This window comes from Suncus etruscus, chromosome 3 (genome assembly GCF_024139225.1).
Source record: "Suncus etruscus isolate mSunEtr1 chromosome 3, mSunEtr1.pri.cur, whole genome shotgun sequence".
Taxonomy (NCBI): domain Eukaryota; kingdom Metazoa; phylum Chordata; class Mammalia; order Eulipotyphla; family Soricidae; genus Suncus; species Suncus etruscus.
The window spans coordinates 134,467,082-134,494,857 of record NC_064850.1 but is presented as its reverse complement, the minus strand read 5'-3'; the positions used below and the strand labels follow the sequence as shown (position 1 = coordinate 134,494,857).

General features: G+C 43.7%; 1 protein-coding gene across 1 annotated transcript; it reads right to left on the bottom strand.

The window, feature by feature from the left end:
- Window positions 1–27,776, bottom strand: RAB12 (RAB12, member RAS oncogene family). Its single transcript, XM_049770110.1, has 6 exons — window positions 27,287–27,776; window positions 12,205–12,265; window positions 6,830–6,968; window positions 3,519–3,608; window positions 2,491–2,595; window positions 1–1,228 (listed from the first exon to the last, which is right to left on the bottom strand). The coding sequence occupies exons 1-6, from the start codon at window positions 27,774–27,776 to the stop codon at window positions 1,115–1,117; spliced, it is 999 nt and encodes a 332-aa protein (XP_049626067.1). The 3' UTR covers window positions 1–1,114.

The following is a 27,776-nucleotide window of genomic DNA, read 5'->3' as shown; positions in this document are numbered from 1 at the left end:
TGTCATTCATAAATACAAAATTTTATTTGCACGTCATTAGTGTAGAAAGACCACAATGCTTTTCATGTCACAACACTCAAGACACGCTGAGTTATTCAAATACGTAATTACCTTTATACCTTGACTAAACAAAACAGTGCAGCTTAATAATAAAAGATATACAAAGAAAGTTCACAATCTCATTATCTGACAAAAAAAAAAAAAAAAAAAAAAAGGAAAAAGAAAAGAAAAAGAAAGTTAAAGAAAAAAAGAACACAGCCTATGCTTAAAAGGAATAATACGCTTTACCATATGGGGAAATTTTTATCATTACAAAGGTATAGAATGTTTAGGTAAATACATGTCAGTTCTTTGATATAGTAAATGATACCTTTAAAATTCTTTCAAATTTCATTAAAATTCCCTTCAACAGAATTTTGTTTAAGACAGCAGCGTTGTTTTAAAATCTTCTATAATTTCAAAAACATTTCTTTATTGAATCTTTGTAGCTCTTAGAATCTAAGGTATGTTCATCAGGAAACAATAAAAGAAATTCTGTGCCTCAGGACTGAGTCAAACCCTACCCTCTAAGTAGTGACATTCCACCATTACATTAACAGTAATAAATAACCTTCAATGCTGGCTCTGGCTGGAACTTTGCTTCATGGCAGAAACACTCCAATAATTCAAAGATGCTACCACTGAGGGAAATGTCTTATATGAAAAAGTACTTAATATAGCTTCCCCCCGCAAAGTCTTATAACAGTAAGCAAAGCACCAAATTCTTTCTTCTTATTAGAATATCTTCTGCCCTCATAATATAATTACCAAGGACAATACTTATTTCAAAGACCATTGTATTTTTCATTTCTCCCAGTCTTCATATTAGAAGTACTACGATTTCCAGTGTGTGGACACTACACACTGGGACAATGAAAAATCATTTGGAGGGAAATATCTGATTTATAACCAAAACTTACCCAGGACTGCTACTGGCATACGTATTTACAAGTTAGTGTATAGCTCTGACTTGGATTACAAAGTGCGAAAGGAAACTGTCAAAATGATTGTAGTGCAGAATAGAACACTCTTCTCTCTTAAGGAATAATTTCCACTTTGTCTCCAAAGTAGCAAATCAACAGCATCGGACATGTGGTCTTGGTGGAGGCAGTTCTGGTGGAATCTCAGGTTCTGGTTGCAAGGAGAGGATACTATTGGATAACTCATTCCGTAAAATATCCAGAGGCATCTGTGATTAAGAGGATAAGCATGTCAACCTCCCAACATATGTGAGTTCTTTGTAAATTATACAACTATATAAAGACAAAGTATTGCTATGTTACGTGTAACTAAACAGCAAATTTAACCAGATAACATGTAACTAAATAACAGGTTTAATCAGATACGCAGCTATCTAAGCCAAAAAATAAAAGCCAGGCTCAGGGAGATTCATATCTCCCTGATGAGAAGAACATAAATACTGCCTAACCTATGCATTTCTATTGAGTCCAGAGAGATTAAAATGCAATGCAATAATAAATTTAAAAAATAGTTCTGTTTTCCTTTTGGCTTTTGCGACACATGTGGCTCAGAGGCTACTCCTGAAAATTCTAGGGGTACCAGGGTTTGAACCTGGGTCAGCTGATGCAGTATAGCTGCACTGTACTGTCCAAAATAATCTCCAGCTCCTGGTTTTGCTTTCTCAAAGTATATCATATTATCTGTAAACTGTACTTGTAAAGAGCTGAAATGCTTGGAGAGGGTGCATTATTTGCAAGCAGAAAGCCTTAGTCTGATTGATCCCTGATGCTGCAGGGTCTCTGGAGAACAACCAGGAGTGACCCTCTAAAGCCTGAGCTTGAGCTCAAAGTAGCATCCAGCACTGCTGGGTGCAGAACCACCCCTCCAAAAACAAATCAACAAAACACAATAACCTTTCTTGGTAAGCAACAAGTTTGAACCAAGCAAATGATATGTAATAAATGTAAGGCTCAAAGTTTCTCAAAAAGATACTGAGGTTCAATGAAGCCCTCAGGCATCAGCATACATCTATGGTTAGGGAAATTAACCCTGTTCAGTCAAGATACTTGCATGCTTCAATAAGTCGCTAGTTTACACAGATTGAAAAGAAAATGTTACATAAAACAATATAGGATTTTTGATTTGGGGTTGTACCCGTTGTGGGGGTTCAGAGATTTTTCTACTCTTGGTAATGCTCTGTGAAATATTTGGTGCTGGCAACCAAACCCAGCTCTCCCTCATGCAATGCATCTGCTCCAGGAATGGCACATTTAGAGCGACCCCACTAATCTGTACTTAGGCTAAACAAGGACACCGAACACCTTATGTGGGGAGAAGAGCTACATCAGTGTAATCTGGGGTCTGTGATTACAGAAAACTGATCCGACTCTCAATCCGAAACTCTCAACCAAAAACTAATAAAGGGAGCAACAGGCTTCACATGTAATACTTTCTTAATATATATATGTATATGTATTTTTTTTTTTTTACCTTTTTCAGAATGTCATCAACAAGTTTCAGAAAAATTTCATCCACATTAAAGTTATCCTTGGCACTGGCTTCACAGAACCGCATCCCAGTTATCTGCTGTGCAAACTGAAAAACAAAAAAACAAAAAAATAAAATTTCTTCTCATCTTTGGTGTGCAGTTTGGTCTCAGGGCCTCGCATGGGGACAAGCCTAGCTCTGAGACTCTTCAGGGAAAGGAAGGAACCAAGAGTTGTCAAGTTCACAACTGCTGTAAATAAACACCTATATCTTCAATAAATCACAAACCAAAAGCCCAGAGGGGCACATCAAGGTCACAGAGTCAAATACTTGCCAAAGTGTGCAAGTGTGCATATGTGAAAAATGAGGTTAAGAATACTGGAGGAAGAGAAAAATCATAAAAGCAATTTTACAATGAAAAAAGTCTGCATAAAAAGTCAGCTTAGACCACTTTCACCAATGTGGGAAATGTTGCTTCCCAAGAGCAGTAAAATGATGGGGGGGATGGTGTCTGGGGGGGGGGCATTTTCTGCCAGTCATCTTTTATTTGGAGGGGGTCATATCTGGCAGCACTCAGGGGTTACTCCTGGCTCTGCGCTCAGAAATCGCCCCTGGCAGGCTCAGGGGACCATATGGGATGCTGGGAATCAAACCAGTCTGTCCTGAGTTGGCCTCATAAGGCAAACGCCCTACAGCTGTGTTATCTCTGGCTCCTCCTGTCAGTCTTCTAAAAGTATGAAGATCTCTTTACTTTCTGGGGAGCACTGGTTCTTTTTTCTCTCTAAGAGAGTGGCCAATTCATTGGTGAAGCTCTGGGATATGTAATAGAAGCAGGCCATATTATTGCTCCCCATCCCTTCCATTCAAAAACAAGTTTGAAGTACAAGTCCAGTGAGAAAGAGAACAACATGACTGAGTGAAAACCATCTGATTATCTCCTAAGCTTTTTAAAGAAAAAGAAAAAGGCATATTGGGTATAACCCTTATAAACGTAAGGAACCTAGGATTGTGACCTTCTTGGTTTCTCTCACCTTTTCGCCTTGCTGTCTGCTGATTTCTCTGTCCGTTTCACAGTCCAACTTATTTCCAACTAAGAGAAGTTCTGCATCTTCTGAGGCATACTGTGGGATTTCAAATAAAGCTGCGTTTCAAAAGTGGGCATCGTCACAGAAGGACATGAAGCATAAGCCTATCTGACTCTTCTCACCAGTGTGCTCATTCATTCCACTGATCTCAAACATCTATTCAGTTCCAGGCAGGACAGTTTCCGGTGTGCAATGCTGTGGTTGGTGGTGCCTGTTACTACTGGGAAGGGTATTTTAGAAAGCTCCGTGTTAGTAATAGGCATAACCACCAACCAGCGTATTAGCCTGCAACCAATAAGCACTCAACCTAACTTAAGGAAATCCCTTCAAAATATTGACAAAGCTCTCTATCAAGATGAGGACCATTCACAAACAAACAAACCTTAGATGTTAATAAAATACCTAAGAATAAAATGACATAGGTAGAAAAAGAAATGTTATCATAAAGAAAAAGCTTTGAAAGATCATTATTGTAAGATTGGTTAGAGTGAAAGATATGCATGCTGGAGTCCTGGGTTTGATTTCTCCAATACATGGTCAGTCCCCCCTGAACACCATCAGGTGTGGCCCCGAAGTGTACACACACAGACACACACAACCTATGTGTGTACCCCCATCTTTTAAAGTTTTTGGCCACCACCTGGCAACAGTTGGGTTAACACACACACACACACACACACACATACACACACACAAAATGTGTGTGCCCCCATCATTTTTATTCTTTTAAATGTTTTAGCTACATCTGGCGACAGTTGGGTATCTCCTGGCTCTGCATACAGGAATCACTCCTGGCAGCTCAGGGGACCATATGGGATGCTGGGGATCAAACCTGGGTTACCTACATGCAAAGCAAACACCCTACCCATAATGCTATCACTCCCCAATCTTGCATAAAATAAGCAGGACATAAAACTTCAATGGAGTGGTAATCTGTTTCTTGTTTGGGGCACCAGACTATAAATCTGAAAACTTTCTGGCCTTTCTTGATTTTAATATATATCACATCACATATAAAAACAATATCAATTAAAAAAAATCGTACACCAAGTTGTGTTGTTTTTGGGCCACACCCGCAATGCTCGGGTTACTCCTGGCTCTGCACTCAGAAACTGCTCTTGGTGGGGCTAGAGCAATAGCACAGCGATAGAGCATTTGCCTTGTACAGCTGACCCAGGACAGACCTCAGTTTGATCCCTGGCGTCCCATATGGTCCCCCAAGCCAGGAACGATTTCTGAGCGATTAGCCATAGTAACCCCTGAGAATTACCGGGTGTGGCCCAAAAACCAAACCAAACCAAAACAAAACAAAAAAAAAGAAATAGCTCCTGGCAGGCTCAGGGGACCATATAGAATGCCAGGGATTTAACCCAGGTCTGTCCTGAGTTGGCAGCATGCAAGGCAAATGGCCTAGTGCCGTGGTATTGCTCCGGCCCCAAACAGTTTTTTTGATGCTTGTTTTAAATTTAGAAAGCACAAAAGAAGCTCCTCCTAAATATTTAAATCACCTGGGGCAGGGAGATAGCTCAAAGGACTGGTGCACACACCTCACATTTTCAGTAACATGCCAGGGGCACTCTGGAGTCACCCCTCAAGCCCTATCAATAAATATCTCACTGTAGTGCATACATTCTAGGTAGTTTCTCAATCTTTCTCCAACCAGGGGCCCACTTTGACCTTATATCCACCATAAGGCCCAACCTACTGGTTGACCTGAGCTCTGACTTTTACCTGTGGACCCTCTCTAGCTGAGAACACTGTCCTAATAACAGACAGGGCAAGAATTGCCGAGCTTCTGAAACTGTTATGAAGCAAAATCACTCAGCACTCATGGACCCAGGACCAACCCAGAGTGGGCTGGGGCCAAGGTCAGGCATGGGTGGAGGAGAACATCCTATCTCACGTGGGGCTACAGACCCTAGTGCCCACCAGTCCACTTCAGAGTGGAAGTCACTGTTAATCTTTATGTATGCAAGACACTAGCTTTAGGGTTCAGCTAGCAATGAGGTCTGCTCCTCTCATTCACTTAGAAGGAAAATTTGGGGTTTCAGGTTGGAGAAAAGTGGGGTCTGGTGAAAGACCATGCATGCGGTGTGGGTCAGGCAGGCTCTGTGCAGGGTCACCTCAGGCTGGGACATCTGACATGAGCAACCCTGGCCTTCAGCAATTGGTTTATTTTGGGGGTTACTCTGATATTTTGGAGTTGCTCCCAGCACAATGTCTGGCTCCTGACAGCGCTAGGGGAACCAAGCGATGCTGGGAACAGAACATGGGCTTCCACAAGCAAAGCATATGCTCCAGCCCTTCGAGCTACCCTCCCACCCCCACTCCCGCTGCGTATTTCAAAAATTCTCACTAAAAACATGGTTTAACTGACAGTCCAAACTTAAACATGAATTTAAAGTATTAAAATATAGTAAAAATGTGCTTGTATTATAATTGTATAATTTTTTAAGACTATAGAAAGAAAACTAAGAATGTGGTCACTGTATTCCATACCTCACCCTACGTGTTCTGTGCAAAGGGAGCATTTGGGAAACCCAATTCTTTTTTTTTTTTTTTTGGTTTTTGTGTCACACCTGGCTGTGCTCAGGGGTTACTCCTGGCTCTACGCTCAGAAATCACTCCTGGTAGGCTTGGGGGACCATATGAGATGCTGGGATTTGAACCACTGTCCTTCTGCATGCAAGGCAAATGCCTTACCTCCATGCTATCTCTCCAGCCAGTTTACATTAACCATCCAGATACAAGTGTTGCCTCCTGTCAAAGAATGTGTTCTTCCTCAGAACAAGGCCCTGTTACTTGGGTACCTGTGGTCTGGTAGGCATGTATCCAGTGAGGGAATTTGCCTGGGTAGACTCTGTATTGATACTGGATATAGGGGGGGTCGCTGCTCTCAAGATTTTATATATGAATAGCCACACACATGTATCCACTGTCCTCAAAAGCAGATTATGAAGGAGTTCAAGGTACCAGAAAAAAACCCAAGCTGTTTCTGGATAAATCTTAATTTTTCTTGTCTTATCTATCACACTGGAATAGAAATCTACTTGGGACCAAAGTAGTTATTTAGTATAGAAAAGCATGTTCCATTCCCATGTAAGTATGTTTTTATCCCCTTTTCTCCCATCTATGTTGAATCTGGGGATCAAATCCAGTACCTCTTAAATGCAGAGCCTGCCCTACCAGAATCACATCCCAGCCCCCGTCTGCTTCCTTTCATAAGTTCACACCTGAGAGAAAAACATGAAACCTACCTTATCAATCATCTTCATCCATTTTGGCAAATCATCAAATGTCTCTTTCTTGGTGATATCATAAACTAATATGATCCCCTTGGCACTTCTGTAATAAGCTGAGGTAATGCTGTTGAATCTCTCCTGACCTGCTGTGTCCCTAAGAAATGGCAGCAAAAAGTGGGTTTCCAAACCATAATCAGAGCAAGCAACTCTACTGCAATGCAAATTGGCCGAGTTCCTCTGACAACCAGACAAGGGGCTCTCTCCTCTCCTCTGTGGGATAGCACTTCTGAGCTGATTACATGCAAACAAAGACAACAAGAAGTCCCAATGTCTTGCAAAACAAAATGTTGACAATAAAAAATGTAACTGTAAGGACTATTCCCAACGTAATGCTGGTGGAGGAATCAGTCTCCAATGAGCAAATCCTGTCCACCAGCTATTTAAAACTTATTTAATCTGGTGCTGGATTTCTTTTTAATGATAGAGTCAGTTACAATAAAAGTATGGAAAGAAAAGGTGATTCAACAGTAGTTTAAACATATTAAACATTCAGTGCACAGCAACACCTTACATTAATTATTTCAAACAAGGTGTTTTCCTAATATGAAAATTCATGTAGCAATATCACTAGGCATGAAAGTAATTTCTTATTTAACTCATCTCAAAGGGTTTTATGTAAGCCACCGTTAGCTTTATGTAGCTTATACATTCTAGGATACAAAGCGAGAAGGTGACTTGAGATTATAAATTATAAAGAGACACTTGTCCACACCACGCTTGGTCCCACTCATTTCCTAATCTTCCCCACACTGACAGGAAGTGAAATGGGCTAATGAAGTGAAAAACAAAGATGTAGCAGGGGTCTCAAACTCAATTTATCTGCGGGCCGCAGGAGGCAAAGTCGGGGTGATCCTTGAGTGCAAAGTCAGTAGTAAGCCTTGAACATTGGGGGTGTGACCCAAACAACTAAAACAAAACAAAAATAACAAAACAAAACAAAAAAAGATTCCTCTAGGGCAGGGCCACAAAATGTTGTATGGAGGGCCGTTTGCCGCAAGTTTGAGACCCCTGGAGGTGAACTCTTCTATTTGTAAGCCACTGAGCATGACATTCATTAGCTTGGCCAGTATTGTGCTTTTGTAAAGCAGTGTGGACCCCGCACGGATCCTTCCTGACAGCAACCTGCAGATCCTGCCCTAGGGACCATAGGCAGTGGGAATAGGAGAACCATATAGGCTGTTCTGGAGATATTCCTTCTGCATTGAGCTCTGATTCCCGACAACATGGTGGAAAGTTATTAATTTCTCACTATTAATGATGAGAAAACCCATAGCTATCTAAAGGAGACCCATGTTTCTTCTAAAGGAAGCTCCTTAAGCCTTTTTTTCAGCCATTTTTGCTTTAAAACACTGAATCAACATTAAACTCTGACTAGAGTCCCTCTCAGGAGGGGGTCCAACTAGGATTGCCCAGAACTGCCTTTGGTAATGCTGTTGTAACTTCTAGTTCCATTCAGACTGAACTAGCTACCAAATAGTGCTCATTAATGAGGCATTATCCGGATAAACAAAACAAAGCCTGTGCAGAATCCATCTTCATAGAAAGCACAGCCATTTGCATTTGTTCCAGAGGACCAGAAACCTGCAAGGTCCAAGAGGGCAAGGTGCTCTACCTAGCAGCCTGGTTTAGGGGCCTCCATAAGCCTATTTTGCTCAAGACATCTGACATGAGCAATCCTGGGCTTTATATTTTGGAGCTTCTCCTGTGTGAGTGGGGAAGGCTGATGCTATTTCATGGCAAAATACTTTTCTTCTCACCTAGAACTGCCAAGGAACCGGGAAAATAAAAATAGATTGATGGGAAATTAATTCTTCAGGATTTCTAAAAACGAAACAAAACCAACACCTTTCTGGCTGGTCAAGAGAAATTGATACTTAATGTGTCATACATTAATATAACATTTTTACATACACATAAAATATTTAAAGTTCAAAGCTTAAAAAATTATCCATTTTTAGGGGAAAAATAGTTTTGGACCACATCTGGCAGTGGCTGGGGATTTCTCCTGTTCTGTACCAAGGGATTATTCCTAGCAACACTTTATGGTTCAGGTGGTGCTAGACATCAGTGTCTCAACTTCTACTCTTTCTGTCTCTGACCTCATTCTTTTTCCTGACCAGAGATAATTAAAGAACTGAAATCAATGACAGTGACATTAGATGTGATGAGGGCTATGGGTAGGGTAGTTGCCTTGCACATAGTGAACCCATCTTTGATCCCAGACACCAGAAATGATTCTCCAAGCATTTAACCAGGGGTAAGCTTTGAGCACTACCCAAAAGCCCAAGACAAAAAAGGTCACAATGACATACACAATTTTTGGTACTTAAAATTTTTTTTGTTTTTTTTATTTTGTTTTTTGTTTTTTGGCAGCTGAGGGGTTACTCCTGGCTCTATGCTCAGAAATCTTTCCTGGCAGGCTCGGGGGACCACATGGGATGCCGGGATTTGAACCACTATCCTTCTGCATGCAAGGCAAACGTTTACCTCCATGCTCTCTCTCCAGCTCCGGTACTTTAAATTTTTAAAAATCTACGGTAAATATTTCTTAGAGTGGTTATATCCAGATCATCAAGAAACTCATTTCTTCTAATAAGACCTTACGATAAAGACAGTCTGGTACTGTTTCCATTAAACTGATATTAGCAGCACACAGCCCACTGAATTTGAAGAGCTTGTTCCGATGTGTGTCTTTTTCTGCCACTGTCCGGTGACAGAATAAAGTGACAGCAAAGAGTCCAGCAGCAACAATGGCAAAAGGACTGATCCTGACTCCAAAATAAACCACGTCATTTTAAATAGTGAAGCCTGACCCCAATGCTTCCCCATTTGGCTTACTGGAGAGCAACGAGGATGAAAATACTTCAAGTCAAATACTTTAGAAGAAAAAGACTTTACTTTGAGGAGCCAGACAAATAGTATACAGTGGGTAATACACTAGCCATGCATGTGGTTGACCTGGGTTTAATCCTGGGCAGTCCATATGGTTCCCTATGCCTCTCTGTAAGTGATCTTTGAGCAGAGACAAAAGTAAGACCTGAACATTGACAGGTATGGCCCTCAAACCAAAACAACCAAAACATTTGAGCAACAAGCAAGCAGCTTTTTGTGGGTGCATTATACACAACCAGAACCCTACAGGAAGTTTGGTTCTAATTAAATCACCAGATATTTCCACGAAAAACATGTAACTGGCCTTTTAATAAATGCAATGAACTTCATTTTTATCCCCTCAGTTATAGACAGTCTTCATTAATTCTCTTTCTTTTCTTTTTGGGCCACACCCGGCAGCACTCAGAGGTTCCTCCTGGCTCTACGCTCAGAAAATGCTCCTGGCAGGCTTGTGGGACCATATGGGATGCTGGGGATCAAACCCAGGTCTGTTCCAGATCAGTAGCATGCAAGGCAAATGCCTTGGCGCTGTGCTATCACTCTGGCCCCAGCCTTCATTAATCCTTTTAATAAAAATCTGAGTACAAGCAGGGATCTTCAGAAGAATGAGCCAAAACAGCATAAGGAAAGGTTATGGGGGAGAGGCTGTTCTGCTTTTGGCTTCCCGTGTTAATTCCAGAACTGTACTATCAAATTTAGTCTCCCACCAGGTAGAATTCGGAGGGCAAAGGCCCCTTGGATCAGCTTCATGTGCAACTGTTGTGAAATTCTGGAGGCACTGACTGTCATCTGCAGTCTTAGCACAGAGTTCCAAGGAGAGACACAGTGCTCTGTGAGAGGACACACTGCCACTGAGACATAAACTGCCAATATTAATAAGATATTTTTTCTTGAGACCATGATCTAACTGTAGCTATATTCCCTTCACAAGGTCATCTCTTCGTCAAAAGTCTTTTTGTTTTTGTTTTTTTGGGCCACACCCGGCATTGCTCAGGGGTTACTCCTGGCTGTCTGCTCAGAAATAGCTCCTGGCAGGCACGGGGGACCATATGGGACACCAGGATTCGAACCAACCACCTTTGGTCCTGGATCGACTGCTTGCAAGGCAAACGCCGCTGGGCTATCTCTCCAGGGAAAGATTTTTTTAAAGGTGCCACCTACAGAGGGAATCATACCTGCTGTTCTCTTAAAGTTGGTCTTACTTTACAGAACTTATCATTTACATTGTGACCATTTTGGAGCAGAAACAAAAGCAAAAAAAAAAAAAAAAAAAAAAAAAGACACACACACAAATACAAAAAAAAAACAAAACAGGCAACAATGTGCAAGCTTACCCCTTTTCATCCATGGGTCAATAGAACAAGAAACATCCTTTTTCTGTTATTCAGTAAGTGGGAGAGCTGTAATTATTTTAAAATCAAACCCTAAACCCAAACCACAAAGGTATAAAAAACACAAAAAGTCCTTAAAGTGGGTCAGAGAGAGTCACAGATGACTAAGTGAAGATATTACCTCGGACACCTCCAGGAGGGAAGAGATGCTGGCTCGGCAGCAGCTGTGGCCCAGACAGGGACAGGATGGAGAATGAAGGCATGGCACTAACACTCAAGCATAGGTGACCGGTGACGCCACAGATGAGGCAGCAATTAGCGCGGATGAAAGCACATACACACACATGGTGGACACACACTCAGAGTTGAGGTGACCTGCCGAGAGGAGTTAGTAAGCTGAGTATGCTGCAGACGTAGGTCAAAAACCAAACAGTGTTCTCCAAACACCTTGCCTCAATGCAGGGAAACCACCCCCAGAATGATTCACTGACCCCCAACAGACAGAAGGGCCTCGTTGAAGTGTGGCCGGGGAGGCTGCACACAGCTGGGCCTGCCTTGTGTCCCAGACTGGAATGTGACAAAGGGGCTCAGAATTCTCTACCAGCTGGTGTTACTGCGGGCACATGTCTCATGGCACTAGCAGGAAGGAGCACACACATTCCGCAGCTGAAGCTCATGGCACCACTGATGGCTCTGCTCCCCTGGCTTTCCATGCAGTGTGCCTGGACATGAGCAGGGCCATACCTGGTTTGGAATATACTGGAGCTTCAAATAATTAAAAACACAAACATGAGCCTCCAAGCAATCTTCTTAGGGCTGGCAGTTGGGAAACTGTCAAATGACTGGAAAATAGAGGCATAAAGTTGAAGGCTCCACACTGGCTCTTTTAAACCAATGTTCTCCACAGCTCTGTGTACAAATGCTATGGAATTAAGTAGACTTGGCTCTGAATTCTCTCTTGCAGAAAACACTGTTCATTTTTTTTCTTTTAAATGAGCAAATGAAAGGAAAAGTAGGACAAACCAGCTCAAAGCTAATTTCATTAGACAAGCATATGGATTGTTAGCACAGAGCAATTAGCAGGCACAGAGAGATGCTCCCACTTACCAGATCTGTAATCTAATTTTCTTTCCTCGTAGCTCTACAGTTTTGATTTTAAAATCAACACCTGTAAGTAAAGTAAAACAAATGAAGATGAAGCAAAAAATAAGAATACAACTTTGCCATAGAAATCATCTTTTTTTATACTAGCAGAAACACTGTTATCACTAACACCACATGAAAAACGCAGAAGCACATCCCTATCTCTCTGTAACGAGCTACACTTATGCCACAATACACAGACTATGCTGCTCCTTTCCAATAATAATTTAGCATGTATTATTCAAAAATAGAAGCAGTACCTGTAAGCTTAGCATAAAAACTGTCTTACAAAAAATTGTATTTGAGCATGACCCAAGAAGATAGTACAATAGGGAAAGTATCTGCCTTGCATGCAGCCAACTCAAGTTTGATGCCCATATGGTCCCCCTGGGCATGTGCCACCCCCCCCCCCGGTTGCATCTGATAAAATTCCAAACAGATGACTCAGTAAAAGAAAGTGACCTTGAACAAAACTCCCAATTGCAGAAACATCAACCTGGTTTAAAACATCCTTAAATCTGTTTTGTGCAGGTTTTTTTTTTTATGCCTTGTTCATTATTTTGGAGCCACACCCAGCTCAGTACTCAGTGACGTAGTCCCAGTGCTACTTCAGTGTTGGGAGTCTCAGCCAGGCTGCCCATGTACAAAGTACATGCTCTCAGCCCTCAAACAATCCAAATCTGAACTTAGACTTACTGCAATGATTTTAGCATTCATAAAACAAGGCAACTATAAATAATCTATTTTACAGCCAATACTTCAGATAAATACTTTTATTCATAAGTGAACATTTGATTTAAAATGAACTGTTTTACTATTAATATTACATTATGAGTGACTTTGTCCCTTCCCAATCCTTTAAGCCTCACATAACTTTTTTTTTTTATCTATTTACAGGTATTTAGTTTTGGTGGTCACACCCCATTTACTCATTTACCCCATTTACTGTGATGCTTGGGAGACTATATGTGGGTGTCAGGATTGAACTGGAACTGGCTGCCTATAAGATAAGTACCTTATCTGTTTGTAATGTTTGGTTCTCAGATAGATATATTTCTTAAACCAAATTTTCTTCAGCCTATGTTATGATTCTTATTTTTGTTTTTGGGCCAGCCAGTGGGTTACTCCTGGCTCTGCGCTCAGGAATCACTCCTGGCAGGCTTGAGGACCATATGTGATGCTGGTTGCTGGTTATCAAATCCAGTGGTCACATGCCAGGCAAATGCCCTGGGGCTAGAGACATAGGAATGAGGGTGGGGCACTTGCCTTGCATCAAGCTAATCTATAGATTCCATCTCTGGTATTCCATATGGTTCCTGAGCCTCACTAGAAGCAAATTCTAAGCCCCACCAGATGTGACCCAAAGATCAAAACAAACATATACAAACCATTATTTCACAAGTAGTTTTTACACAATATTAAACTTGTGCCAGCATGGAGGCAAGCTACGGTGACGGGTAGGAGACTGGGGACACTGGTAAAGGGAAGGTCACCAGGGTGGTGGGACTGGTATCTGAACTTCTAATGCCTGAACAATTATATTATGAATGACTTGGTAAATCATGGTATAATAAAAAAAAAGGGGGGGGGGGCCCACACTCAACAGCACTCAGTGGTTACTCTTGGCTCTGCTCTCAGTAATCAACCTGGCAGGCTTGGTGAATGCAAGGCAAACACCCTACCTTCTGTGCTATTGCTCTGGCTCCCTAAAAGTTTTTCTTTTAAGTAGTTTTTACATATTTTTCACAAGTTAGAATAAACCACAGAACTGCTGCCTAAATCTGAATGCTGAAGCAGCTGCCAGCACTTTCAGGGTCCAGTGCTTTGGCCTGTACCAGGCCCAGGAAGGAAAACTTGGCAGCTAAGGCACCCTATCCCTGGCCCTCATCTCAGGGAACCGATGTAACTTCAGAGTCAGATGATGAGCTTGAGGTGAAGCGACAGACATGTGACTGCCATCTATAAATAGCAGCAAACTGCACTACAGACACCAGGGCTCCAACAAAGACACGGTGACAACCCAGGCCTAGATCAGGGAAGCAGCCCAGGGGCTGATGCACAGGAAAGACAAGTGGCAGGCATATGAGTCAAGAAAACAAGGTGGACAACAGTCTACAGTTCTGCTGTTTTGCACCTCTTATTGGGGGTTGGGGGGGGGAGGCACTTCAGAGCCACACAATCAGAGCTGGTGAATTAGATTTCACTTTCAGTTCTGTAATGGGGTTTGCTTTGTAGAAGCTAAATGACTATCCGGAAACAGGAAGTGTGTTTGTGCATCAGCAAAACCCTTAAGTTCCTTAATGACTCAGCTGAGAAACTATAGTATATATACAGAGAAGTCTTAAGATAATGGCATTGTTTAGAAATTAAAACAAGATATCACAGCTCAGTCAACCAAAATCCTGTTTTTCAGGCATCTGCACAAAGTTACGGCCTCACCAAGTTACTTTGTGGTGGCAATTTAAAAATGAAAGCCTTAGTTCACCATCACTCAATATTTTATTTCATTTTGGTTTTGAAGATTTTATTGTTTTTAGTTTTAGCTGGAAATATGGCTCAAAAGGCTGAGTGCACACTTTGCATGCAGGAAGTCTGCGTAGGATCCCAGGCACTGCAAGTTTCCCCAAGCACCACTGGAAGCAACTTCTAAGCACTAATTTTGGAGTTATGCCTAAGTACTGTTGGTTTTGGCTCCAAAATCTCCTACAGCCAGACCAGAACTAAAATTCTGGTTAAGGAAGCTGTTAACTTTTGTAAAACTTGTCTCAGGGGCCACTATTTTATTAAATGAACTTGTAGATAATATTTCTCTTCTAAGATCTGCTTCAAATCAACTAAAAGAAATCCTAGTAATAGCCAAACTTTGTATTAAGGGCGATCTCTCTCTGGTAGGAATTATTATGAGCCTAAACACGCCAGACACTTCCGACCAACTTAAATAACTTACTGAACTTGGTAATTACTCAATTTGGTAATCTAACTAGGATATTCTGTAACCACAAAGTTTAATGAACAATAGAGAACAGTCACTGATATTCCAAATGAGGAAATATCATCAATGGCTATAAATATATTAACATTAGTAGAGAAATAAAACAAATACAAGACAATTAGAATAGTCTGTTTAACAAATGAAAATTAGTTTCTCTCAGTAGATGAAGATAAAGCCACTAACTACAACAGAAAAATAGCCAGTGGTTAACCTAAAATTCCATAAAAGAAACCAGTTTATTAAAACAGCCCCAGGGGCTGGAGGGCGTACGTCAGCTGTAGAACACTTGTTTTACATGTGTGAACCCGAGTTTAATCATTGGCACTTAAAGAGACATCAAACAGTTCTCCCTTAAATGATAATATCCTTTATTGTATCTAATTGCTACAGTGCATGTAGCATGAAACTACTGAAAAGTCTTGTCAAGTCTTGGAAACACACAACAGGGGCTGGAGCAATAGTACAGCAGTAGGGCGCTTGCCTTGCATGTATCAAACCCAATGGACTCTGGTTTGATTTCCGCCATCCCATATGGTCCCCCCAGCCTGGCAGTAGTGATATCTGAGTGCAAAGCCAGGAGTAACCCCCTGAAGGCCCCTGAGAGTAACACAAAAACCAAAACAAACAAAACACACAACAAAGGAAGAAATCCACATGCCGTAATCCCACAGGGAAGGGGGAAGTGGGTTTGGAGCAGAACTGTTACAGGGAACAATCCAAACCAGGCTGAAGAGAGATGAAATGAGGGGTCCGGGGACTTTTCTGCCACATGGAGGAAAGGAAGGGGCTGGAACAGCAGTATTTATTGGAAGATTTAGACTAGCCCCATGGTTGGGGGAGAGGAGAGACTAAGGTAAAAAATCTATCTAGAAGTTCTTTCAGCAGAGGTAGGTTTTTCATGTGTAAATGAGGAAGCCATAATTTTTTTTCTGAGCACTCCTTTCCAGCAGCAAAAATAATATGGCCCCTGCCTGTGATTAGAGCCAAATGCCCTTCCTTCCTTTCCTCCCCTCCTCATTTCCCCTTCAGTCTCCATCAGAACACTGGAGTTTACACCAGGAGTTATTTTTATTGTGACACTTTCAGGAAATTGAAGAATTTCATGGACACCGAGTGGGCTTCATTCAAAAGGGACTCAACATGTTACTGCTGCTTCTTAGCAATCATCGTGAGTTTGTACCCCAGCTTTTTCTCCCAAAGATCTGGCTTGTACAGGACCATTCCATTGCCATTGTGGGTTTCTAGAAATTGTAGTGTAAGAAAATAAGATGGTCAATATCACAGAGACTGAGGATTACTTAACTTGAAAAAACAACCCACCTGAGCAAGAAGCCAACCTTTTTCCACCTAAGTAACAGCTACCTACCAGGGTCCACCAGGAAACCTGCTAGGAAGTGCAGTAAAAAGGAGACACTTGGTCGTCTGCCTTTCAATTCCTGCAGTGTGTGTGTGTGTGGGGGGGGGGGGGGCACCAAATGTGTGACATACTTTCAAAGACTTTTCCAATGTTACCCAAGTTATGAGCATTCAAGGAAACAGAAAATCACTGCTGCAAAATGTTTGAATGTCTCAGGTAGTAATAAAAGCAAACGGATTGTATGTCATTAAAAAATGCTTATCGAGCCTGAGAATATCAAATGACTATCTTAAGTTTCAGGAGCTCTGTCTTTCACTTCAGCAAACAAAACCCACCCTATGACTGATGCACACAGGAATGCAGAGAAAGCCTTGTACTGGACGAGAACACACAGCGCGAAGCTATGAGCTACAATTAGGCAGGAGGAGAAGGGAGAGGTTCAAGGTCGTTGACTTCAAGGAGGGGGAGGAGATAACTGAGTGTGTGTAAACTCAGACCAGATGGGCAGGTCCAATTCCATTAAGTATATTTAGATGAAAGAAGTTCCTAAACAAAGAGGTGATTCCTTCACAATAAAACGAACTTTTAGTGTGTTTACTGTCTAGGGCTACTGTTCTAAGGGTTTTATCTATATGACTCACTGCAGTGTATCCTGTTACCAACTTATTTCAATATTATTACTGTGCCCATTCTAGAGATGAAAAACAGAATTGGATGATTAACTCTCAAGACCACCAAGTTGCCAAGAATTCTGAGATCTGAACCTGGGCTGTATGATTTCAGGCTCTAATTCTTTTACTTGGGGTGGGTGGAGGTGAGGGGAGTGATGCTCAGGGCTTACTCCTGGCAATTCTCAGGTGACTGAGATAAGGAGTGAAAGAAACTTAATCCAGACTAGGAGTGTGCAAGGCAAGCACCTTACTTGCTATACTTATACTATCACTCCAATCCAACTATGCATCTATTTAACTCACCATGTAGCCTCACTTAGGCAATTTCAATAGGAAGGGAGAGAGATCTAAACACTATTCAGTGTTAAGAATGGCTCTGCATTGATAGGGAAGTATTATGAAAGCAAGAGTGAGAAGCAGCGGCTGGTTTGGACAGACTGTTCTATGTTAGCAGGTGCTCTTTCATTTACTCAAACAGTAAGTACCTCCCGACCCTAATTCTGACCCTCAACACTCTACCATGTCACTTTATCCCTTGTTTTTAAAAGAAGTGAATATTCATGGGGAGAGAATGATGGGATGGGGGGGATAGTTATATGGTCAATCAGTCACATTTTCTTCATTACCCAAATTAATCACTAATAGCCCATCTATTAAAAATCACAGGAATGTCCAATGACTTTTGTAATTTATCCATATCCATGCTTCCATGAGACACATTGGATACATGAATATTTATCTGTATGTATTTCAAAGGAATAAGGATTATTCTTCTAAGTGTTTGATTTTTTTGCATCTGACTTATAAATTAGGAGAAGGGTACATTGAGATTTGTAATTACCTTTTCTGAACCATGTACACGAATTTTTATTCTCATTTACTACCATACCAGAAGAGAGGGAAAAAAGTGTAAATTCTACATTTTGTTTTTGTTTTTGGGCCATACCCGGCAGTGCTCAGGGGTTACTCCTGGCTGTCTGCTCAGAAATAGCTCCTGGCAGGCACGGGGACCATATGGGACATCGGGATTGGAACCAATCACCTTTGGTCCTGGATCAGCTGCTTGCAAGGCAAATGCCGCTGTGCTATCTCTCTGGCCCCAAATTCTACATATTTTAAAATTTTTCTTAGGACTAAGAAAACAGAAGTCACTTGCCTAAATATCATAGTGATAGCCTATGTGGAATTGGGCCCCCCAAATTCTAGAACTACTTGCAAAAATCGGGCTTTTCTGGCACATCAGACCACCTGGAAAAGTGCCTAGTCTAGAGCCTGTACTCACGTGGCTGGAGGGAAATATAGTGTGCTGGGGCACCAGGAGTTATGTTGGTGGCCCAGGGAAGAGCAGAGCTTTTCTCCTGCAGTGAACATTTGAATGTAGGTACGTGATTACTTAGTACCCAACAGAGTTGAGACTTAGATAGAGAAGACTCATTTGGTGACAGGGGCATGGGGTGGGGTAATGGTGAGGGGAAGGGATGACACAGACAAACGGGATGCACTTGTTCTTGCTCAGGGTCCTTGGGTGTCTGAGACATTTGGGCCAGTAAAACAGGAGGCTTATTCACCAGCTTTATCCATCAGACGCCAGCCTGAAGTGGAAGTGTGGGCTGTTTGGTAAACCAAGGCCTTATGTAAGAACTGGCCACAGACAGTGGAAGTAGTGGTATGCTGATGCTCTCTGGTGTTAAAGAACATCTTTTGTTTTGTTTTTTAAAAATAACATGATCATGGGGCCAGAGCGGTGGTGCAGCAGTAGGGTGTTTGCCTTGCACACATATGACCTAGAACGGACCGCAGTTTGATCCCCAGCATCCCATGTGGTCCCCCAAGCCAGGAGCGATTTCTGAGAGCTTAGCCAGGAGTAACCTCTGAGCGTCACTGGGGGTGGTCCAAAATCAAAACAAAACAAAACAGATCAGGGCCAAAGCAATAGCACAGCAGGTAGGGTCTTTGATTTGCACGTGGCCAATCTCGGAGCAACTGGGGTTTGATCCCTGGCATCAGTATGGTCTCCTGAACCTTCCAGGAATGATTTATGCATACAGCCAGGAGTAACTCTTGAGTGCCAGCAGGCTGGCCCCAAAAGCAAATCAACAACAGCAACAACAACAAAAACATGATCAGGATTAACTGGGTACAGGGTTTTAGGTCTGTAGGTTGGAAATACTTTCCAAAGCTGAGTAGTAAAATCAAAAAGGGGATGAAAGGTGGAGAAATCACAGGGGTTTTGATCTCCAGCATCACCTATGGCCCTGAGTCCCACCAGGAGTGATCCCTGAGCACAGAGCCAGATAAGCCAGATAAGGTGTGGCCCCCAAACCAAAAAAGAAATTAATTTCTTCCTCTGTTGAAGAAGAGCCATATAGCACTTTGTGTCTCTCCGTGGTAAAGCACATATGCACCAGGTAAGCTGGCTTTCACATCCACTGAGTAGTAGGAGTGGTGTTCTGGATGAATGAAAATGGCCTTTCCATCCAAAATGCTAGGTGTTGGCTGAACACAGCTGTGTCTTCCTTACAAATTCACACAATTAGAACAATGTATCTCACTTCAAAGGCTGTAGAACAGGGGTCTCAAACTCCTGTGGCCCTGCCCTAGAGGAATCTTTTTTTGTTTTGTTTTGTTTTAGTTGTTTGGGTCACACCACCCAATGTTCAAGGCTTACTACTGACTTTGCACTCAAGGATCACCCTGACTTTGCCTCCTGTGGGTCCCCAGGTAAATTAAGTTTGAGACCCCTGCTGTAGAATAACCTGGACCTAAAAGTTCTCAAAAGGAATCTTCTCAGGCTTCACAGAAAGCCAACTCCAGGATCATCAGACTGCCACAGGCTGATTAGATCTCCAACAATCTGGATCTCTCTCATGCAGAATTAAACCTTTCTTCCTCAGTGTGAGGCAGGTCAGGGAAAATAAAGGCCATAAACACTTAAGTCAGATTTTTAAAAGGGCCTTTACTCAATCTAAACAACCCCACTGGAATTAAACTATCACTTTCTCTGAAAGAGCTACTTTATTTTCGGGGACTAGGATGGCACAAGCTGCTCAGTTTTAACAACAAAATCATCACAATGCAGAGCAGATGCCAGTAGAAAACTAAAAGTTAACCAAGATGCATCAGCCCCCTTCAAACTGCTTCTCTCCCTGAGCCATCCTGTTACATCATGTTGGCTGGGGAGTGAACCGACACCTGAGAGCTGGAGTCTGGGTCTTGGCATGGGAATTCTGGGCAAACTATCAGATTCTCTTTTAAGAGACATATTCAGGCAGATCCCCAAGGCTTGGAAGACTCTACTGAAACACAGACGAGAAAGATCCAAGTTTAAAATTGCAATCCAATATTGGATGCTCATTCTGGGCTTGTTGACAGAAATTGCTGGCCCACATTCCCCTGATAATGGCATGTCATTAATTTCCCTCGAAAGGGCTCCACTGCTTCAGGTGAAGCTGACAAGCACTGGTGGCCTTCAGTTTACCTGTCACACCCAGGCCACAAAAGTCACTTCAATAAGGATCCACACGCCAGTTTCTTGGACCCCTCATTCGCTGCACCCTACCCTGTGTCCATCATGGCCACCAGCCATGATGTTATGATACCCACCTGAACCTCAATGCCCTCCATCCTCGATCTTGGAGCCCTCATCTCAATACAGGGATGGCAGGGCTGTTGTGGGAGACAATGTGGGGTAGCCAGTAAGGGAATGAAACCAGGGCTGGGGTTCTCAACACCCAGTTATTGTCCAGAGTGATTAGTTCCAACTATCATTGTCATAGTGGACCCTTCTCGACCCTAATTGCACTGTTCCACTATTTGTGGCAAGCTTCCTACCAGGGACGAGTTTTCCTGGCCCTCACCTCTATTGTCAATGGATATTATTACCATGATATCCTTTTTTCTTTTTCCTTATATCCCACAAATGTGTGAGATTATTGTACTAACATTGTCTTTCCTATTGAAGTGAGTTATTTGAAGTTTTTATAGGGTGGGAAGTCAGTGGCAGATTAAAAAAAAAAATCCTCACTTGGTTAAAAAAATAAAATCAAAACCAAAACTGCAATTTGATTTTCTTCTTCAGCACTGTGGGGGGGAATTTTATTTTTTATCATTCAGAAAAATTAGAAAGCCTTACTTCAATTGTTCTATGTATATAGACCAAATTTGAGCGAAATATTTAAAATATTTAAATGGCTAAAGAGTTTTGAGTGACTGTAACATTTGAATTATTTAGGTTAAGAAATGTAACTCCTAAGAGACAAATTATGATAAGGACATTATTAAAGTCCATTTTTACTAATACCAGGGATCATTCATCATCTTTATAGGACACTGAAAGAAAAAAGAGAGAAGTAAAAGAATATTGTCTATTTCACTCTCAAAGTAACAGAATAATCACAAAGCAAAGTAAATGTCACTTCAGGCCAAAGAGGTAGCTCAACAGGCTGAGTGCATGCTTGGCACACAGGAGGCCTGGGCACAATCCTGGCACCACAGGGTGTCCTAAAAGCCACTAGGAGTGACCAGCTCCAAACAGACCAGGTGCGCCACCTCTCCCACAACCCAAACTGTAAATCTCAAAATGATGGCCTAAAGATAGAAAGAGCTCACTGCAATAGGTCCTGCCTAACTGTGCCCTGTGAGTCAATTGTTTACTTTGTGCCGTTGCTTTCTCATCTGTAAGGTGTGTGTGTGGGGTGCTTTCCAGGGCTACAGCAAAGCCACATGTCCATCTTATGTGGACAATATTGTTCAACACATAAAAATTATTACTAAAAGAATATACCGAGAGGCCACTTTTATAAAAATAGGGCATGTATGTGCTCTCCCTCTTAAGCCATTTCCCTGATCCTGTATAAGCAAAGTAGCACACTAGGTACTGTGTTTTCTAGAAAGCCATACTACTAGGGTAGGCTAAGTGGCACCTGGCAAAATCATTTCACTGATCAATGAAAAATTATTTTGGTGTTCGGGCCATAAACAGACAGCTCAAATTCTATTTCTGATTCTGTGCTGGCAACTCAATCAGATTTGGCCCATAGGAGGCTAGCACCTTAACCCCTGTATCACTTCTTGGGCTCCAAACACTGAGTCAAAAAAAATTAACATTAATTTCTAATAGCAACTCAGAAATAAAATAAAGGCTGAAATAATTTTATAGTCTAAGTCAGAGCAGTGAATACGCACAATCAATTTGTTTTTTTGTTTGTTTGGTTTTCCCCTTTTCTCAGACTTTAGAAAGCTGTTTTCTGGGAATCGGACACAGCACATGCTTCTGCACAAGACCCTGGTTCTGATCTCTGGCACCAGAGGGTGGAAAAAAAAAGAAAAGTAGTTCCTGGACCTTTACAATTACTCAAACTGTGCTAAATCATACCAGATAAAGTAGCTAAACACAAAATCCCATTTGGAAGAAATCTAATCCACCTAGATAATTTCTATTAAATAGATCAGTTACTAACTAAAATTTTTTTGCAGAGGAAGAAGAGAGAAGAGAATCACACCTGGCAGTGCTTGGGACTCTATGCTTAGGGAACACTCCTGATAGTTGTCATAGTGTGTGTGTGTGTGTGTGGGGGGGAGACCATGTGGTGTTGGGAATTGAACCAGGTTCAGTGCTGTGTAAGGCAGCCAACTTCCATTCCTAAAGTATCTCTCCAGTGAGGCTATATTTTGGGGGGCCACACCTGTAAACTCTTAAGAGGTACTCTTGACTTTGTACTTAGAGATCACTCCTGGCAGGCTTGGGAGACCATCTTGTTGGAGACTGAACTTGAGTTGGCCAAGGCAAGACAAATGCCCTACCCACTATGCTATCCCTTTAGCCCCTCCATTGAGGTTTTTAATAGAAAGCCCAAGAGAGGCTTCAACTTCATTACTCTTTTCGTTTATTGTTTTCTTTGAGTTTTCCCTGCTCCCAGGTGTCAGGGACAGAATCTAGAGGCCTGGGCCTGCAGCCCTGAGTCAGAGCCTCCAGTCTTTGCCTTTCAAAGGTCTTAATGGAAATGCTGCATGGCAGGAGGACCAGCATGATGGGTACAAACCCAGACTCCTGGGGTCCACAAAGGTGAGGCTCTCTCCCAGTGCCACGCACTGTCAAATGCATCCTACATAGCTGAGGCAGTCAGAGTGCCAGCAGGGAAGAGCACCTTCTTTACTCTCTGGGAGCTTTCTAGACTCACTCTGTAAAGATACATCTCGACAAACTGGCTTCAGCAGTACTAACACTGGGAACTCAGGGCCCCAGGCTGAGGTTCTACACCATACCCAGGAAGTTTAAATAGCATTTTCCCAAAGGAACTTCTCTGCACCACATTTCAAATGGGAGGAAACATCCATGGGGATGTGGGAGCTTACTCGGAGCTTCCCCCAAATACTCTGGACACTATCTTCTCTATTGTCTCAACTAGCCTGACCAGTTTGGAATCAGCTTGCTTGTTCCCACAGGCTCTGAGATCACACACTAGTCACCACTCAGGTGCCTTTAGTGAGTAGCAACCACCAGAAGAGGAAAGAATTCATTACGTGATCTGAAAAGTGCAAGGAAAAGCAACTCAATGGCAGACTCAAGTACAGCTACTTAGCTTATTTGCCTTTTAGTTTTTGAGCCACACTGGTTGGTGTTCAAGGGCTACTCCTAGCCCTTGCTGGAGGAGTGGGGCGTTGTTCCCAGCAGTACTTAGGGGCCCCTGTGGTGAAGGGGATGAAATCCCAGTCTCCAGCTTCACCTAGCTGTCTCACTAATCCTTGTTAAGGTTTTTTGTTTGTTTTTGGGCCACACCCAGTGACACTCAGGGGTTACTCCTGGCTATGTGCTCAGAAATCGTGCCTGGCTCATGGGTCTGTCCTAGGCTAGCACGTGCAAGGAAGACCGCTTAGGCCCCTTTGTTCTTAAAAGTATTTTCAGACCTCAGACCAGAAGTTATCTTTTGGAATTTCCTAAAGCTAACTAACATCCAGCAAGTCTTAGAGGCTATACAAGGAACAAAAACAAAACAAAACAAAACAAACAAACAAAAAACCGACCACTGGGGCCAGCGTGATAGTACAGTGATAGAGGTGTTTGCCTCTCATAAGGCCAACCCAGGTTACAGCCCCAGTACCACAGATGGCTCCTTGAGCAATGTGATCCCTAAGCACAGACCAAGAGAATGCCCAGAACACTACCTGGTGGTTGTACCTTCCCTTAAAAAATTAAAACAGGGCCCGGAGAAATAGCACAGCGGCGTTTGCCTTGCAAGCAGCCGATCCAGGACCAAAGGTGGTTGGTTCGAATCCCGGTGTCCCACATGGTCCCCCGTGCCTGCCAGGAGCTATTTCTGAGCAGATAGCCAGGAGTAACCCCTGAGCACTGCCGGGTGTGGCCCAAAAACCAAAAAAAAAAAAAAAAAAAAATTAAAACAAAAACAAACCCCTCATACAAGAACTATAGTGTGAGGAGAGCACAGGCAAATCTAAGGACTTGTGTCTGTTAAAAGAACAAACAGCTCTGTCTACTGGTTTTGTTCTCATTCCCAAATATCCTATGGAGCCCTACAAATCAATTAGTTTTGATCATCTCCTGGTCAAAGGTGTATTTAGGGGCCTTCAATTCCAGATGCTAAAGGAAAGATGTAGATACATTACTAATGCCAAGGAAATTTTGGGGGGTGGGGGTTTGGGTCACACCCCGAAGCGCTCAGGGATTACTCCTGGCTTTAAGCTCAGAAATCGCTCCTGGCAGTCTCGGGGGACCATGTGGCATGCAGAAATTCGAACCACCATCCTTCTGTATGCAAGGCAAACGCCCTGCCTCCATGCTATCTCTCCGGCTCCAAGGAGTCTTTCTTAGAACCCGGGCCAGACTTTCCACTGTGGTCCGGCTTAAAGTGCCCTTTCTTATATCCCCTTTGTTCCATCTTCAAATGCACCTTTGCTCATGTGTTATCATTCCCTCTGTTCATCAAGTCCTCTCATTCACACTCTAAACTATGCTGATTAATCATCAGCACATATTACAACAGTATCATCTCTTGCATTTTAGGTACTTTTAAGTGTTGGGCCATAAAAGATCAGAATTCTGAATTACTCTTAAATTCCATTTTACTTATGCCAGGCACTAAAACAACAAAATAAACCTCATTTAAGAGGCCCCTGTAGGGGCCTGAAGCGGAGTTCTACAGGTCAAAGTACAGGCTTCATCCCCAAGCAGGAACAAGTCCTATAATTTGATGCAAGATGGGTATCTGAATAATTTAAACAACACAGTCACACCACTGGAATTTACAGCACGATCCTAAGGACAATATTTAAAAATAAAAAACAGGATGCAAAGAACATTTTCTAAAGGACCTACTGAAATCACTCAATCCAAAAACACAAAAGCCCCTGAAATTTGGGAGCTTGATTTTCCAGCAAAACAACTTTCACAAACTGCAAAGACTGGAGAGATTAGCATGGAGGTAGGGTGTTTGGCTTGCATGCAGAAGGACGTTGGTTCGAATTCCGGCATCCCATATGGTACCTGAGCCTGCCAGGAGTGACCCCTGAGAGCTGCCGGGTGTGACCCAAGACCAAAAAAAACCAAACCAAAACAAAACAAAAAAACCCAAAAACCCCAAAATAAAAAAAAACACTGCCGTTTTACGGCATGGCCCTTTGTGGCAATACTAAAAACCTGTGCCAGGCTATCTTGAAACATTAGTTAACTTGGGCACCTCACATTGAAGACCCATCCAAGTTCCTGGGGCCTCCCTTGGGGAGGGGAGGGTTCGTCCTCATCCTCACTGGGGTGATCGATAGATCTCCTGATGCAGCCAGGAAAGGGTTTTCCCTGCTAACAATAGCCAGCCAGGAACATCTACAACCTCAAAGCTTCTCCCTTCAACTTCACCCCGTGGTATCTTTAAACTCTTTAACTTAGAGCCATGCATTTATTTCTTGTACATACTGGGCGATCAGAGGCGCAGGACCCCACACTTGTGCCACGTCCCAGGTTAGCCGAGGTCAAGGACATGTCCAGACGAAGTACACCCCTCACCCCACCTCCACCCTGAAAATTCAGCTTTAATTTCAGCAGTGAACCCAAAACCAGAAACCAAGTCCGGGCAGCAGGAGGAGGCCACCCCCAACCCCCAGTCAGGTAACCCCGGGGAATGGGCCTCGAAGCCTCCACTCTGCTCTGCCCCCTCCTCCGACTGGCACCAGTTTTGTTTTTCTCGGTTGAGTAATGTCAAGAGGCCCGAGTTTGCAGGGCAGACCATTCCGCATCTTGGGAGCACCTGCGATCACCCCAACGCGTCAGCAGCGCTGGGAAGGTGCAGGACCCCGGGACACCTGTGACCCGGCTCCGAGGTAGGGGTGCGCGCGGTTCGTACCGGGAGAGGTTGGAGTGGGGGGGGGAGTGGAGCCCCAAGAAAAAAATGAACGTGGGGCCTGGGAACGGGAATCAGCCCCTCCACCCCTGATACCCCTAGCTGACCTCTCCGGGATCTCCTCCCAATTTTGTCCACCAGAAAGCAATGCCACAGTTGGCAAGGAAAAGGCTTTCAGAAGTGAACTCGAAAGACTGCCTTGGGGTGCGGGTCCCGCCGGAGGCTGAGCCCTGTGGGCTGGCTGGCTTCCTTCCTTCCTTTCTTCCTTCCTTCTTCCCCCTCCTTTCCTCCCCTCTCCTTCCTCACTTCCTTCTTTCCTTTCTCCTTCCCTCCCTTGCTTCCTTCTTCCCTCCCTTCCTTCCCTTCCTTCTTCCCCCTTTTCTCCTTTCTTCCTCACATCTTTCCTCCCTCCTTGCCCCTTCCTTCCCTCTCCTTTCCTCCCTTCCTTCTTTCCTCCTTCCTCCCTTTCTTCCCTTTCCTTCCTCCCTCCCTCTTTCTTTCCTCACTTTCCTTCCTCCCCTCTTTCCTTCCTCCCTTGCTTCTTTCTTTCCTCCCTCTTTCCATCCTTCCTCCCTCCTTTCCTTCCTTCCTTCCTTCCTTCCTTCCTTCCTTCCTTCCTTCCTTCCTTCTTTCCACCCTCCCTCCCTCCCTCCCTCCGTCTCCTCTCCCTCCTCACCCACGGTGGACTTGCAGGCCTCGCAGAAGGTGTCGTCGGTGAAGCGCTCCATGAGGCTGGTCTTGCCCACGCCGCGGGAGCCGATGATGATGACCTGCAGCTTGAAGTCGGCCGGCCGCGGGGGCTGCTTCCTCCGGCGGCCCTGCGCCCCGGACAGCGCCGGGGAGCCCGCCCCGAGCCCGCCCGCGCCGCCGCCGCCCCGGGCCCGCCTCTGCAGCGCGGCCCCCGGATCCATGCACGCATACGGGCCCCGCGCGGCCCGCCGCCCCCCGCCGCACGCCCCGGGCCCCGCGGCCTCCCAAGCGCGCCGGGGGTCGGCCCCGAGCTCCGCGTCCGCCCCCTCGACGGGCCCCGGCGCCCCGTGGGCTCCGCGCCGCAGCTGCGCCGCCGCCTGGCTCCCGGCGCCCGCGTCCACCCCGCCGCCGCCGCCGCCGCCGCCGCCCGGGGACGACGAAGGGAAGCAGCTACTCCGCAGCAGCGGCAGCAGCAT